Below are 13,298 nucleotides of genomic sequence, written 5' to 3' on the forward strand. Positions count from 1 at the left end.
CAAACATAATAGTAACACCAAAGTGATGTCATTGTGATGTGGTTGCCATGGTGACAGAAGACAGATTACATCATAAATATTCATACATTAGTAACTGTTTTCAACTTTTAAAAAATTGCACCTTGTACTTAATGACAACTGGTGCAGTGAGAAACTTTGAAAAGGATTTATGGGTTTCAAATTCATGGGAGTGGTAAAACTATTTTAAAAATCTTTCTTTATACAGTCTCTCTTCTGCTACTTTTAACTGTCCAGCGAATGTTTATTATTTTCCATCAAGGAGAAAGTTCAACGTTTCCGAATCATCCATCAAAATGTTGCTAATCGCTAAACATTATTTGGAAGTGAGTCACTGGGAATGAAATAAAGCATGATATCGTCCGCCGCAATTCTGCCCGCCTTGGAAACGAGGGAGAGTTTGTCAAAAGGGCCGAGAGGGAAACCCGAGGAATTCCTTCCAAAGCACATCAAGTAGTGCGTTGACGCACACGCTGGCTGACACACTCTCACATCTGCGCCACAAAGAGGGAAAAGCCTGGGCGAGGCCACGTGGAACATTCAATTCAGGGATTTCCTCACACACCCTCGTCCTCGTCGTGTCCCGAGCGTTGTGTGTTTCCGGAGCCCTGGCGGGCCAAAACGACACCCCAGAGAGGGTCCTCCTGGCCTCGCTTAAAGAGGCGGGAATCAGCTGGCCGCTTCCTTCTATTGTTAGAGCGAGGAAAATAATATCCCAGACAAACATCCCAGCTGCTGAAAGCAAAAGGTAGGAATGTGGTGATGCTTGGGAAAAAGAAAAACGTCACAAGAACATCCTTTGCCGCTGATGCTAAATATCCTAGCGCAGCATACAAGTGCTTAATATCAATATGATTGGTAGAAAATTAGATTGAGATACCAAAAATCGAAAAAAAAAGTCATGATAAGGCAATTGTGTGATTTTTTATATTAACATCTGATCATCAATTGCAATGTCGAAACTGAAAATTGATATTTGAGGCTCGTATCGATAAAATTATCGGGATGCTTAGCTGATTGTACTGATACAGTCACCATATCGCGATACCAAACCAGAACTCCAAAAATATCAATGATGCCAATGATACTGAATATCTCCCACTATCACGATACAGCTATTACGATATCAACATTTTGTCCTTTTACTATCCTTAACAAAACAACACAATCAGCAGCAGATACGATATTACAACATATCAATGATGATTTCAATATCAAAACACATAGATAACCAAAAAAATATCAAAATACACAGCAACAGTATCTAACCGATATGATTTTCGCCTCTGTCTACAAGGGGGGGGGAAATATTCTGAGAGCACCTGAGTGCTGGAATGTCCTGACAGGCCCCAAGGAAAATAGCTGAAACAATGCGTGCAGATGAGAGACTCGGGCGGGGCTCGCACACTTACACAATGGCAACACAGTACGCGTAAACACACACACACACACATTCCTTGCGAAGCTCCGTGGAGCTGCTCTTTGTGAGTTGGCGGTATTTATTGGAGGTGTTCAAGAGGCCAGCTTGGAAACTGACATGAGGACTGAGCTTCCCGTTCATGCGCTTAAGACTTATTACCCTCGCTCGGAATGACATGGGAACGTGTACCCTGCCATGTTGCACTCCTTATGTTCATCATTAAAAGGGGGGGGGGCATCAACCTACTTTGGGGGCAAAATTCCCTTAGCATGCCAAACACCAACATGACATCAGCAGCATCTGCTTCCTGTCATCGCTGTTTGCATCATCGTTGACTTTCAACACGCTAGTTCGCCGTACCACCTGGAGACAGGAAGGTAAAAGACGGCCAATGGGTGTGGCGGTAGGGGGGGGGGGGTCCCGGTGGGCTTGGGAAAGTCTTGGAGAAATGAACTGGTTACACCGTGACATCTCCGGATTAGCGGGAGTGAGCGAGTAGCACATTTTCCAAACAGTTTCCCTCCTTTCCTTTTCACAAGCGAGTGGAAAAAAACTTTGGATGACTTCATGGGTAAGGTTGTTTTCCTGAAGCATAGCTTTCACGATTCGCAAGTGGGGGCAAAAGCTTTGTATGTTGGTGCTGGGCACATTTGGAAAGTGACAATGAAAGCCTTGTTTTACAAGGGATTTTCTATTTTTCTAATTTGGGAGCTGGTCAGATGGAAGTGGCGTTTGGGAATCACTTGACCAATTTGGCGCACAATATTAATATTGTAATATTTGGATCATCTGGTTACTTTATGCAATTTTTTTTCCGATTTTTTGGCTGATTAATCGGTTATCAGAATTTTATTGTAATTGGCAACGCCCCCCCAAAAAACCAAAAGGCCCTCCTGACCCTAAAGTGAATCTTCGGTTTATGCTAATAATTGTTCTTTCACTTCTCATAAAAACACACAAGTTAAGTGAGTGTTGTTTTTGCAGCCGCGTTCCAAAGGTTTACAAAAACTAAGCGGGACCACCATTGCGTCTGCCTGTAGGTATGATAGCGATGCTGACAGGAGGAGGAAGAAGAGAAGCAAGAGCGGGTTGGACCGAAACTCAAAAGACTTAAACCTGAGAAGCATGATGGGAATGAAGTAAAGTATACACACAAGTGACAGTGTCACAAAAGCTAATGAACACCAGGGGGCGTTTACGTTAACACCCAACACTCAGCGTTCGGAAGCAGTTACCGGGTTCAATGTCAACGGCAAAGTCGGTAACCGATCTTCAATGTCATTTCCGTGTCAATTTGCGCTATCTCCATGTGCCCTCATTTCCCAGCTGACTCGTTACCACTAGCGCCCTCTGCAGGAGACACTGATGCAAAACACTAAGAGAAGCTCTCAATCTGGTTCCAATGTTTGTAGGAGGAAACCTCCAGAAGGAAAGTTGTCATACCAGAAGCATCTCTTTGACCTGCTCCGGTTTACCTTTGACCTCAGCTTATCCCTGGTTACAAACTAATGAGTGCAAACGAGATAAGTTCCTCCTCCGCCTCCTCCTCTGTGCAGAACGAGAAGTGCGCTAGAGCTTCCATGAGAGAGTCAGGAATGTGCGGAGTCCTTGTATGGTCATAAACATGGAGCACTGCCTTGGCCTCCTCAAGCTGCTGTATAACATTGTTCTCGTGAAGATGGTGGACAACCACACCCAGCAAACAGACAGAACAATCACACTAATTCATTTACTGGTTGACAGTCAGGTGCTGCATCCAGATCATAATAAGAATCGCCTGAGTGACTACGAGGGTTGGATTTGTCCCATCATGTTGTAACCCCGCCCCTCAAATGTTCAGTTTAAGGTTAAAATCCTACAAACATTTCCCATCCTACTTCCACACTCGCTGATAAATTCCATGAGTGGACGACGACGCCTCGTGACAAACCTTACCTTTGACCTCTTGGAGGACGCCAGTGACAAAATCCACACTTCCACGATCCACTCCTCGCATGTAGGTGACACACGCGCATGCTATATTTATGTACTATGATCAATCTGTTGGGTTTTGTGGAAATTGAGGGTGAGAAAGGGGTTAATGCCTCTGGCCTTTCATGCTTGGCGGAGGTAATGAGTCACGGCAAACAGCTGCATTGTATTTTCACAACACAATGGAAGCACTCATCACGGTCCAGCTGCTCACCGGCGTTGCCGTGAGGCAGAACCGCGCATTGTTACACACGCCGGCGAAGGTCCGCAAGCGCATCGTTTGATTGTGGGGAGGTTGAGGCTTGTGGAATTCTGCTGCACCCTTTTTCCGACTTTCCATGTTTGCCAGCGCAGCACACACAATAGCAGGAAAGGGAAATTTCATGGGAAGTGTGTGTGTGTGAGTGCGTGCGTGTGTGTAAAAAAGTACTGCAACCTTGCCTTAAGCGTTCATACTTTTTCACCTAAAGAAATAAGTTTTAATGAAACTCAAACTTTCAATCGCATTTTGTGATTTATTTATTATTATGTTTATAATTTAACCTAATTTATTTATAAACTTGTAAATTCTTATTTTGTTAGTATTACTACACGAGGACAGGAGTTAACTAACCCATGCCGCACAGCCTGGAATATATAAATTGAATGTAGAATATTTGAAAGCCAATCCTAAAAGCGTCCCTGGGTGGGCTCGAACCACCAACCTTTCGGTTAACAGCCGAACGCGCTAACCGATTGCGCCACAGAGACGATGCGGACTAAGCTACTTACTGACACAATATAGTTCGGTGCAAAGTCAAACTACGATTATCAAAAGTTACAACCAATTATGTTTAAATCTGCCATCAAAATGCCACTTTCGAAAAGCACTACACTAGCAGCCTTCAGTTCTCATCTGCACTTTCGTCACGGAAATATTTGCGTGAGGAAAATTGGTTTTGATAAGAGTCGTTCACATTTGTTCAGCAGGTGCGCTCGCATCAATGTGAACATAATAAAACATTCAAAAGGTTATTTACGAGCCCAGAGTACGCAGCGTGGAAGATATTTTGGTTTTAGAGTTGAACACGGAGTAATTTGCATCATGCAAATTCTCTTTTCGCCTCTTAACGCAAATCCTCACGCAGCTCAACGCAAAACAAAACAGCAGTCTAACATCACATTGATTTGAAAAAGTTCATGAAAATACTTTTTTTATGAGTGTGAATTTAATTTTTACGTTTCTAGTTTTGAGGGATTTTTTTTTTTGTCAGGCTAACAATTATAAGTGAAACATTACATATTTATACTGAGAAATCATTTTTAAATAATGACTTTGTATATATTATTTAGGGAAAAACAACCCAAAACTAAATGATAAACAATTTATTTAGAATAATAATGTAAATTATAAACAAAAACGTTTTGACACACACTATTTTGGTATTGAATAAACTAAGAAAGTGCACCCACTGAGGTGGCAAATGTGTGTGTAAATAAAATGAGTGAAGCTGCTACGTGGCTACCTGTCAATCTCAATTCGACCGCGCCCACCAAACGCTTTCCGTTTGCTTCTTGCGTACACTGGCGCCTCCTGCAGGCAAATGAAGCAATTGCAGTCATTGAATTGGTTGACAAAGTGGTTGTCACATTAGGTTTGAATGAAGGGGAAGTAAACCGTGAGGCCATCGGAGACAATGGCGTTCCTCGGGAGATGAAGCTTCCTGGAATTGTCAATAGTTTCCAACCTCAGGAGAAAAAAAGCATGAAAGTTTCTTGGCAACTTTTTCCATCACGCCATCAAACAGTACATGACCCATATAAGGCAAACATAACTTTTTATCCTTTTGATGTTGAAAATTTGATTTCTGGAAATGGCTGTCGAGGGAAAAAAAAAAAAAAAGGCAGACTTCTTGAGACTTTGGCTCGAGACTTCTTGATCGGCCAAATTTCTTACTCCCATGTGACACTGGCTCCGTCCGGGGTCTGAGTTTCCACAAAATTCCCTGGTGCACGATGGAGAATAATCAAACTTGCTATGCTACAGTCACACGCAATAACAAAAATGATTATTTTACGAAATTTAGTCTACTCATAATAAACATGCCTACCAAATTTCATGTTTTTTCAGTATCGCCCATTAGTTTAGTATCCTGTACATGCTTCAAATTTCACACCAGAATGCATATAGGGCAAATATTCAGTCAATAACTCATATTTTAATGAAAAAGCAGTTTTCAGTAGTTACATGGCTGAGACCTGAAGAAAAAAAAAACTGCAGACTTTGAAGGCACTCGTACAAATGGCTTCACCTCAACGCCGCGTCGCTATCTTAAATCCACGCCCGCCATCTTGACTCAGGCATCTAGGCGGGAGTGTTCTTCTTGCACTCGACGGAGCAAAACAACCGTCCCTGGGCCGCCATGAAACGCTGGCCCATCAGAACCTTGGCGCACCCCGAGCACTTGAAGCACTTCGGGGCGGCGTGCCAGTGGTGCTCGCCGTAGGACACGCGCTGAGCCTCGGGCTCCACCGCCTCGCCGCACCCGGAGCATTTCTGTAGACGACCGACAAACAACGTAGTCAGCGTTAAACCGCTAACAATATTTCCAGATTGACCAAGGTGGAGTACCCAGATTAAAAAACAAAACTAGCTAATGAGAGACTTTCGAGAAAGAAGGCGTGACCGAGGTTGCACCGCCTTACCACAGCGTAGTTTTTCATGTAGCAAGGCGTGCAGACGGGCTTGTCCTGCTCCATCACGTACGTCTCTCCGGCCAGAACCAGGTCGCAGTCGAAGCAGCAAAAATGTTTCAAGTGCCAGTTTTGGCCCTCGGCCTGCGTGTACTCATTACAGAAGATCAGCTGTGGGGGAACAAAAGCGCTTAAGATGTTGATCAAGAACAATAAAATGGATTATACACAATTGAACAAACATGTTCAGAACGGTACCATCTCTACGGATCTCACCTCGTCGCAGCCGCCGCAGCGCGGCTTCTCGCTGTCGCCGTAGTGACGACCGCAGTAGAGCTTTCCGCGCTTCCAGAAGTAGATCATGTCCACCAGCAGCTCGTTGCAGGTGCAGCACACGAAGCAGGCCGGGTGCCACAGCTTGTCGTAGCCGGCCCGCTCGGCGTACACGGCCGGGTCGCCGACGCGCATCGGCTGATTGCAGTGGCGGCACGACTGCAGGGTTTGGAGAGAAGGTGACAGTTTTTTTTCTTCTTTCATTCAATTGGCCATTATTGGTGATGTATGCCACAGGAGTCTAAAATACACATCAAAAGTCCTGACGCCGGTTTGTTAAATGCAAGGAAACGTTGGCTAATTGTTGCTGAAAGATTAGCCGCTCTGGCGTGTCGCGTTCATTGTTGCGCCGAGAACAAAACCTTGCTCGGTGCCAAACAAGCACACAATGCGCCAGCCAGACCTCCTTCCCCGGAATACTTTGATGTGACATTGGAGACTGGCTGCACATTAAAATCGACTTTTGACACAATGTTGCCAAATACGAACATCAAATTCCTTACGAAGCTTTGCTGCGGGGCTCCCGGGGCGCCCATGGCTCCAGCGGTGGTACCCACGGCAGCTCCAGCAGACGTGGACCCTGGCCCTGCAACTCCAGCGGCCCCCTTGACACCCACTGCTCCCGGTCCGGCCGCTCCAGCAGCACCCGGGCCGCCCTGACCCGCCGCCGCCTGGATTAGAACCATCTCCTCGGGCAGCCGCACGTCACCGATACCCAAGGCCTCGTCCTTGTACTTGCGCACAAACTGCTGCATCTGTTTGACTTCGGCCGGGCTCAGCTCGTGGCACTTGGTCGGGTCCTGGTCGTGCTCGGGCAGCTGGCGGGCCATCTGTTGGCGGCGGTAGGCGGCGCCTTCAGTGCCCGCCACGGGGCGTTTCTCAGGCGGGAGCAGCTCGATGTAGCGCACCGCCTGCGAGGAAAGGAAGCAAAAAAAACATATATATCGACCAATCACAGAAGAGGGACGTGAAAATATTTGAGAGCAAGATACGAGTGGAGACCAAACAACCAGCACAGCATGTTCAGCCCTTTGTTAAAAAAAAAAAAAAAAAAAGAGGCAGATTTCACTTCCACTATTAATCAATCAAATTCTTATTGATTACTTGATAGATTTTGAAGGCCATGCCTCGAGAAAACTTACCACATATTTGTTAGCCACAGGGGGCGCCCACTCGTATGTGACAGACTTGAGAGGAGTTTCTTTGGAGACAGGCACCACGTTGGCAGTGGTGGTATTGACAGAAACGCTCGGTGCGTTCGCCTTGACGGGGGCAACGCCAGCCGGGCGTGGCCGGACGGCGCCGCCTAACGCCGTAGCTCCCGAAGTTGCAGTAGACGGGACGGACGCCGTACCTCCCGAGGGTGCGGCAGACGGGACGGACGCCGTACCTCCCGAGGGTGCGGCAGACGGGACGGACGCCGTACCTCCCGAGGCTGCGGCAGACGGGACAGAACCGGCAGCGGTGGCAGCGGTGGTGTGAGGTACTGTTGCGGTGACGGAGGCAGGTAACACGGTGTGGGCGGTGCCCGGCAACACGATTTGGGCGGTGGCGGGGCCGCCCAGCGTGATGGTGACGGCGTTGCCGCGATACACGGGGACGCCGTCTGTCTTCAGCTTGGCAATGAGGCCGGTGTACTTGGTGTCCTCAAAGAGCTTCCCCACCTGCATGGACATTCAGGCAAATCAAAAAGAGCAAGAGCAAAAAAAGAAATAAAGAAATATGGATCTATAAAATAGAGACGGAAATTTGCAAGTCTCCCGACCTTTTTGTTCTCCTCCGAGTTCATCTGCACATTGTGTTCCGCCAGACCGCACTTGCAGTTACGACAGATTTTTCTGCAACAGCCAAAAATGGGCAAACAACTCAAAGTGTGTTTCCAAATGCGCGCTGACAAATTAGCGGAATTTTGGCAACGTCAGCAATTATGATCACCATTGTTTATGACTGCTATTACGTGTACATAGATGTGGGTTCACATGGTAATGATTATGGTTGAAGATGAAGACCAGTACGTAAGCATTAACCCAACCACTTAGCCAAGAGTAGATTCCTGACAAATTAAGGCGCAAAAAAAAAAAAAGGGAGCCTCTGCGTCGTGACATCAGTCGAGTGTTGTCAATTAAATCTGCGAGCCACTGATCCCAGTCTAAGGCCACACGCTGGGAATTTGCTGGAATCTTGCAAGTGAGTCACTGTGTGAGTCAGTTGTGTTTAACAAAAGTGGCCTTGTCACTTGGGAATGAACTTCACTGCTGGAGACTCTTTGCCCCTCAACAAGAAGGACAAGCTGCTCCGTATTTCTTTTTGGATTCCCCCCCAACATTTTTTGGATGTTTACATTTTCCTGCGGTTAGTTTGTGAATCGGTGAGTTCAGGCTCGGGTGGACAATTAATCATCTAAAGCAACTTTGGAGGGCCAGAAAAGTAGGATGATACATTTTAGCCTTGGTGGAGTTCTCACCTCCAGAAATGAAGCTCGAAGCCTTCGCATTTCTCTTTACACTTGAGGCAGGCGGCGCCCGCACCAAACTCATGTCCCAGCGTCATCTGAAACACAAATAATACGTTAAGAAGACACTTCATTAGGTACCCAACATTGCTTTGCGACCAATACGGTCGGCGAGTCAGTCTATGGTTTCTCAATAACGCTGACTCGGAAAAGCTTCAAATGTGTCACTTCCTCTTTTATGGATTTTCAACTGCAACGCAAAAGATCACCGATCAACATTCAACTTCACGTCTGTCAAAACATGTCAAGATGTTGGCGAGGGTGACGTCATTTGGGGGTGCAGATGCTCACATGCAACAAGACAGCTATGGGGATGAGCTTTCAGTATTTATCGCCACCGGGGATTATAATCTAGCAAACCCGTCTGGGTCATCTGGCAGGTCAACAAAACATCAGTTCATGCGTCTATGAACACACGAACAAAGACGCCCCGCCCCCTTAAATGGGACTAATTTTATTTGATCTGAAACTAAAAACAAAAAAGGTGCTGTTTACTAAACCTACGAGATTAAATCACTGTAAACTGAACCAGACTCATGTCATAAATGACCAATTTGGTTACGACAGACAAAAGCAAAGTTAACACTCAATAAAGTTCAAAAAGTGACACGATTTTATTAAAGGTGTCAAATTTATTAGCTGGAAAAACTTTTTGATTCGCGACCGGTGACGACCACCTGCACTAACGTCCTCCTCTCGCACCTCAGCAGGGCGTTGACTCACCTTTTTCACTTCCTTCTCGATCTCCATGTTCGCTTCTCTCCGCTTCCAAAACACACTAACCGAACCGAGTGGACGCTGCTGGGAAAACTGTGACAAATTAACGGTAAATAGGAGAGGATGAGACACTGGACACTACAAACAGACCGGTTTTGATGCCACTTTCGGTTCGGGAAGGCAGCCCGCTACGAACAACCGTCAAGTTATCGCTGCTAAAGACAACATTTCTGATGTTGATGGAAACAATAAAATGAGATAAACTACATTTACGACAAGTTATTCGATTGCTTCGGTTGTTTTACTATAATTCTGCATGACATACTAATGTAATATTTTTTTTCTTTTTTCTTTAATAATTCATGCCATCATTTTTATCATAGCAAAGCTTCATAGTTATTTTATTTTGAAATTGACCATGTCGTACTTCTTCGTTTTCCACGCTAGCTTTATAAGTCTGCGGGTCCCGTTCACTTTCACATATGTCCCGAGAGGCGCTGACAGATGTTCCTTCAGGCCAATAATACGATTGGATGAAATCAGCCAATGGACGGTTAGAGAAGGCGGGCCCTCCGCCTGACAAAGGATAATGGCAACTCTATCGACGTTGTATCCAGTAGAACTGCACGCGAAGCGAGAATCAGAATCGTTTCGCTAAATCAAGTCACCAAAACCAGTCACTGAGTGCTGAGGAATTTTAAGTTTTCATAATTTAAAAACTTGATGATGTGGCAAGTTGGGTGTCTTCAGGATGTGAAACAGCGCCCTCTGTGAGGCCACAGGTAGACATTACAATTTTGCAACTCGGGACATTTCCGGTGCTGTCCTTTTGGGTGCTTTTATTGTTTCTCTGGGGATTTGGGTTAGTAAGAGATCATGTAGATGAGCAAAATTAGTAAATAATAAAAAGTGGGCTCGTCCGGGATTTGAACCCGGGACCTCTCGCACCCAAAGCGAGAATCATACCCCTAGACCAACGAGCCACGCAAAGACCAGAAATCACTACTATTATAACATTAGGAATTCTGATTTGGGATCCAAAAGTTTAAAGTTTAAATACTGATATTTTTATTCATAAAATAATGCTTAGTTCTAACGACATTTTGTGTTAGCTTTATCGAGCTCGATTGTCCATCCTCACGTTCTGCCTGCTCGTCCTTCTTCCGGGTCTGGCCACGCCTCCTGTCTCCACGTGTTTGAGTTACTCTGCCATGGATCGTGAAACTGTTTAAAATCAACTTGACGGAGTTCAACAAGCTCATAAAATGGCATCTGAAGCCAAGCGGCACAAGGTACGGTTTCGTCCAATCAATTCGTTTATGTAATGCTGCAGTGCGGTGTACAGTATATAGCTGTCGTGTGTACTTTACACGTGCTGTTGCGATAAATAGGTTGTTAACTAGTACCGATACTACAGCTAGGTTGAGTCAAACCGTTTGACATATATAGACAATATATTCTAACTAACAATAAACTTCCTTACATCATTTGATCTGACATTTAAAACGTTGTGTGACGAATGCCTATGCATAAATATGCGTATTTTAAAAGTGTCACCTAATTAGCTACAAATATATTTTTTTTATTTTCCTCTTCCTACTGTGCAGGTGGACGATGACACTTCCCTGCAGGACTTCCTTCGGTGGTGCGACAGCGTAGGTCTAGTGCTCAGCACCAAGGTCCGTTCCTTTACAGAGCAGAATCCTTAATTGGAGCAATTAAGTGAAAGAGCATTAAATTGTTTGTCACTATCGATCGCAGGCGTAGTTGAACCAAAATGGCAAATATTGTATGCAGGTACGAGTAAGCAAAGAAGGTGTGGTGGCCGACTATGGGATGTTGGCTCAGGATGACATTGAGAAAGGTGAAGTGTTGTTCACCATCCCCAGATCGGCTCTCCTTCACCAGGGCACGACCCACGTCGCATCCCTGCTGGAGCGAGGTAACTCCTCCGACATACAATATTTTCCCCCTCCATCCCATTTTTCGAACATATCTCTTTTTGTTCAGAGAAGTTCTCCTTGGAAAGCACTTCAGGCTGGGTGCCACTCCTTCTAGCTCTGCTGTATGAATACACCACAGCGCAGTCCAAATGGAAACCATACCTGTCATTATGGACCGACTTCAAGATGTTGGACCACCCCATGTTCTGGTGAGGGGGAAACACAATTATATGAGGTCACAACTACAAGGTGTTAATGGTCCAATCAGGTCCAAAGAAGAGCGAGATGGACTCCTGAGGGGAACCGGTATACCAGAGGCAGTGGAGAAAGACCTGGATAACATTCAGAGGGAATACAAAGATGTGGTCCTGCCTTTCATTACCAAGCATCCAGACATGTGGAACACCCGCACGCACACTCTGGAGCTCTACACGCAGCTCGTGGCTTTTGTCATGGCCTACAGGTTAGTCAAAGATACTTTAAAGTTTTCTTCATGGCTTATTTTGAACATTCTCCATGTGGATTGGCAATGAAGCGCTTGAAGTCTTATTCCCTCCCTGTGTAGTTTCCAAGAGCCACAAGAAGAAGCGGATGATGATGATGAAGATGAGGGAAAGGCTCCCATTCCACCCATGATGGTTCCCATGGCCGATATGCTCAACCATGTTTCCAAGCACAATGCCAATCTGGAGTTTATGCCAGTAAAGACACTATAAAAACATTATGCATTTTTTTTTGTCTTACGATAGCTACAACATGCTTCTGTCAACTCCCCCTAAAAGTTTGCTTCCAAATGTCTTCTCTGTTCAACCCCTCAGGACACTTTGAAGATGGTATGCATGGGTCCCATCAAAAAAGGCGAGGAAGTGTTCAATACGTACGGGCAAATGGCTAACTGGCAGCTGCTGCACATGTACGGCTTCACCCAGCCGCCTTCCGACAATACTGACGACACCGCCGACATCCCAGTCATCAACCTGTACAAAGCGGCCACAACAGGTTCCTCTCATGATCATTCCAAGCCAGATGGAGATCCACAACTCTTGGAGGAGATGTGGGAGTTGCTACAGGATAAAGGACCGTTTGTTTTCGGCAAACATGGCTGCCTCACAGACATGGAGTTGCACAGTGTGCTCAAGGTGATACACATGGTTGTAGTATGGGAATTCCGAGTCGGAATACGTACTGATGTATGGTGGTTTTAGGTGCTGTGCATGTCCAGGGACGAGTTCGCCGAGTTGAAAGATAATGACGGATGGGAAGACGAGGAGGACGAGGAGATCATTTCTCAGGCATTCTCCAATGACGGGCTGTCTGGATTAAAGGCCAAGTGGAAGTGGCTCATCCACGAAGCGGCACTTCTGACCATGAGGGGCTACCCCGATGTGGATCAGGACAGAGTCCTGATGGAAGACCAGGTTTTGCAACAGAGACTGAGCAGCAGGCAGAGGAAGGCACTGCATGTCAGATATGGACAGAAAAGAATCTTGGAAAAAGTCATGGAGCTCACAAAGACATGAAAAAAATATTTTTCCTCTGCAATGTCCATTAATTAGTTTCATCATGTTTTTTTTTCTTTTTAAACTATCGCAGACGGTTTTAACATTCATTTGTCATTAAAACTATTTGAAAGTACAGCACACTTATTCATTACCTCCTTATGGATTCACTTTTTTATACTGTATGGTTATGAGATAGGGGGGAAATTATT

The 13,298-nt window shown here is 45.5% G+C and overlaps 2 protein-coding genes and 2 non-coding genes across 5 annotated transcripts; 1 reads left to right on the forward strand and 3 right to left on the reverse strand.

Moving 5' to 3' along the window:
• Positions 1 to 4,085: 4,085 nt before the first annotated feature.
• Positions 4,086 to 4,159, reverse strand: trnan-guu (transfer RNA asparagine (anticodon GUU)). Its single transcript has one exon. It is a non-coding gene; the product is annotated as a tRNA-Asn (tRNA).
• A 1,428-nt stretch (positions 4,160 to 5,587) lies between these two features.
• On the reverse strand, positions 5,588 to 9,839 carry tes (testis derived transcript (3 LIM domains)). Its single transcript, XM_061283925.1, has 8 exons — positions 9,651 to 9,839; positions 8,880 to 8,965; positions 8,181 to 8,253; positions 7,558 to 8,079; positions 6,919 to 7,326; positions 6,359 to 6,574; positions 6,095 to 6,253; positions 5,588 to 5,945 (listed from the first exon to the last, which is right to left on the reverse strand). The coding sequence occupies exons 1-8, from the start codon at positions 9,675 to 9,677 to the stop codon at positions 5,754 to 5,756; spliced, it is 1,683 nt and encodes a 560-aa protein (XP_061139909.1). The 5' UTR covers positions 9,678 to 9,839; the 3' UTR covers positions 5,588 to 5,753.
• Positions 9,840 to 10,555: 716 nt separating this feature from the next.
• trnap-ugg (transfer RNA proline (anticodon UGG)) lies at positions 10,556 to 10,627 on the reverse strand. Its single transcript has one exon. It is a non-coding gene; the product is annotated as a tRNA-Pro (tRNA).
• Positions 10,628 to 10,887: 260 nt separating this feature from the next.
• Positions 10,888 to 13,222, forward strand: setd6 (SET domain containing 6, protein lysine methyltransferase). 2 transcript variants are annotated; one of them, XM_061283926.1, is made up of 8 exons: positions 10,888 to 10,936; positions 11,252 to 11,323; positions 11,442 to 11,586; positions 11,655 to 11,796; positions 11,856 to 12,050; positions 12,132 to 12,288; positions 12,406 to 12,726; positions 12,793 to 13,222. In XM_061283926.1, exons 1-8 carry the CDS (start codon positions 10,910 to 10,912, stop codon positions 13,105 to 13,107), a joined length of 1,374 nt encoding a protein of 457 aa, XP_061139910.1. In that variant the 5' UTR covers positions 10,888 to 10,909; the 3' UTR covers positions 13,108 to 13,222. The 2 variants fall into 2 exon arrangements, with proteins under 2 accessions (XP_061139910.1, XP_061139911.1); XM_061283927.1 differs by having other exon boundaries at positions 12,153 to 12,288.
• Positions 13,223 to 13,298: the final 76 nt, after the last annotated feature.

This window comes from Syngnathus typhle, linkage group LG7 (assembly GCF_033458585.1).
Source record: "Syngnathus typhle isolate RoL2023-S1 ecotype Sweden linkage group LG7, RoL_Styp_1.0, whole genome shotgun sequence".
Classification (NCBI taxonomy): Eukaryota; Metazoa; Chordata; class Actinopteri; order Syngnathiformes; family Syngnathidae; genus Syngnathus; species Syngnathus typhle.

Bases quoted from the DNA above. Each gene is read 5' to 3' on its own strand.
- tes (XM_061283925.1), bottom strand. From the start codon at position 9,677: ATGGAGATCGAGAAGGAAGTGAAAAAG. The intron at 8,254-8,879 runs GTGAGAACTCCA...TGGCTGTTGCAG, and splicing joins TTCGAGCTTCATTTCTGGAG to AAAAATCTGTCGTAACTGCA. The intron at 6,254-6,358 runs GTGAGATCCGTA...GTTCCCCCACAG, and splicing joins GCTGCGGCGGCTGCGACGAG to CTGATCTTCTGTAATGAGTA.
- setd6 (XM_061283926.1), top strand. From the start codon at position 10,910: ATGGCATCTGAAGCCAAGCGGCACAAG. The intron at 11,797-11,855 runs GTGAGGGGGAAA...TGGTCCAATCAG, and splicing joins TTGGACCACCCCATGTTCTG to GTCCAAAGAAGAGCGAGATG. The intron at 12,289-12,405 runs GTAAAGACACTA...TCAACCCCTCAG, and splicing joins CCAATCTGGAGTTTATGCCA to GACACTTTGAAGATGGTATG.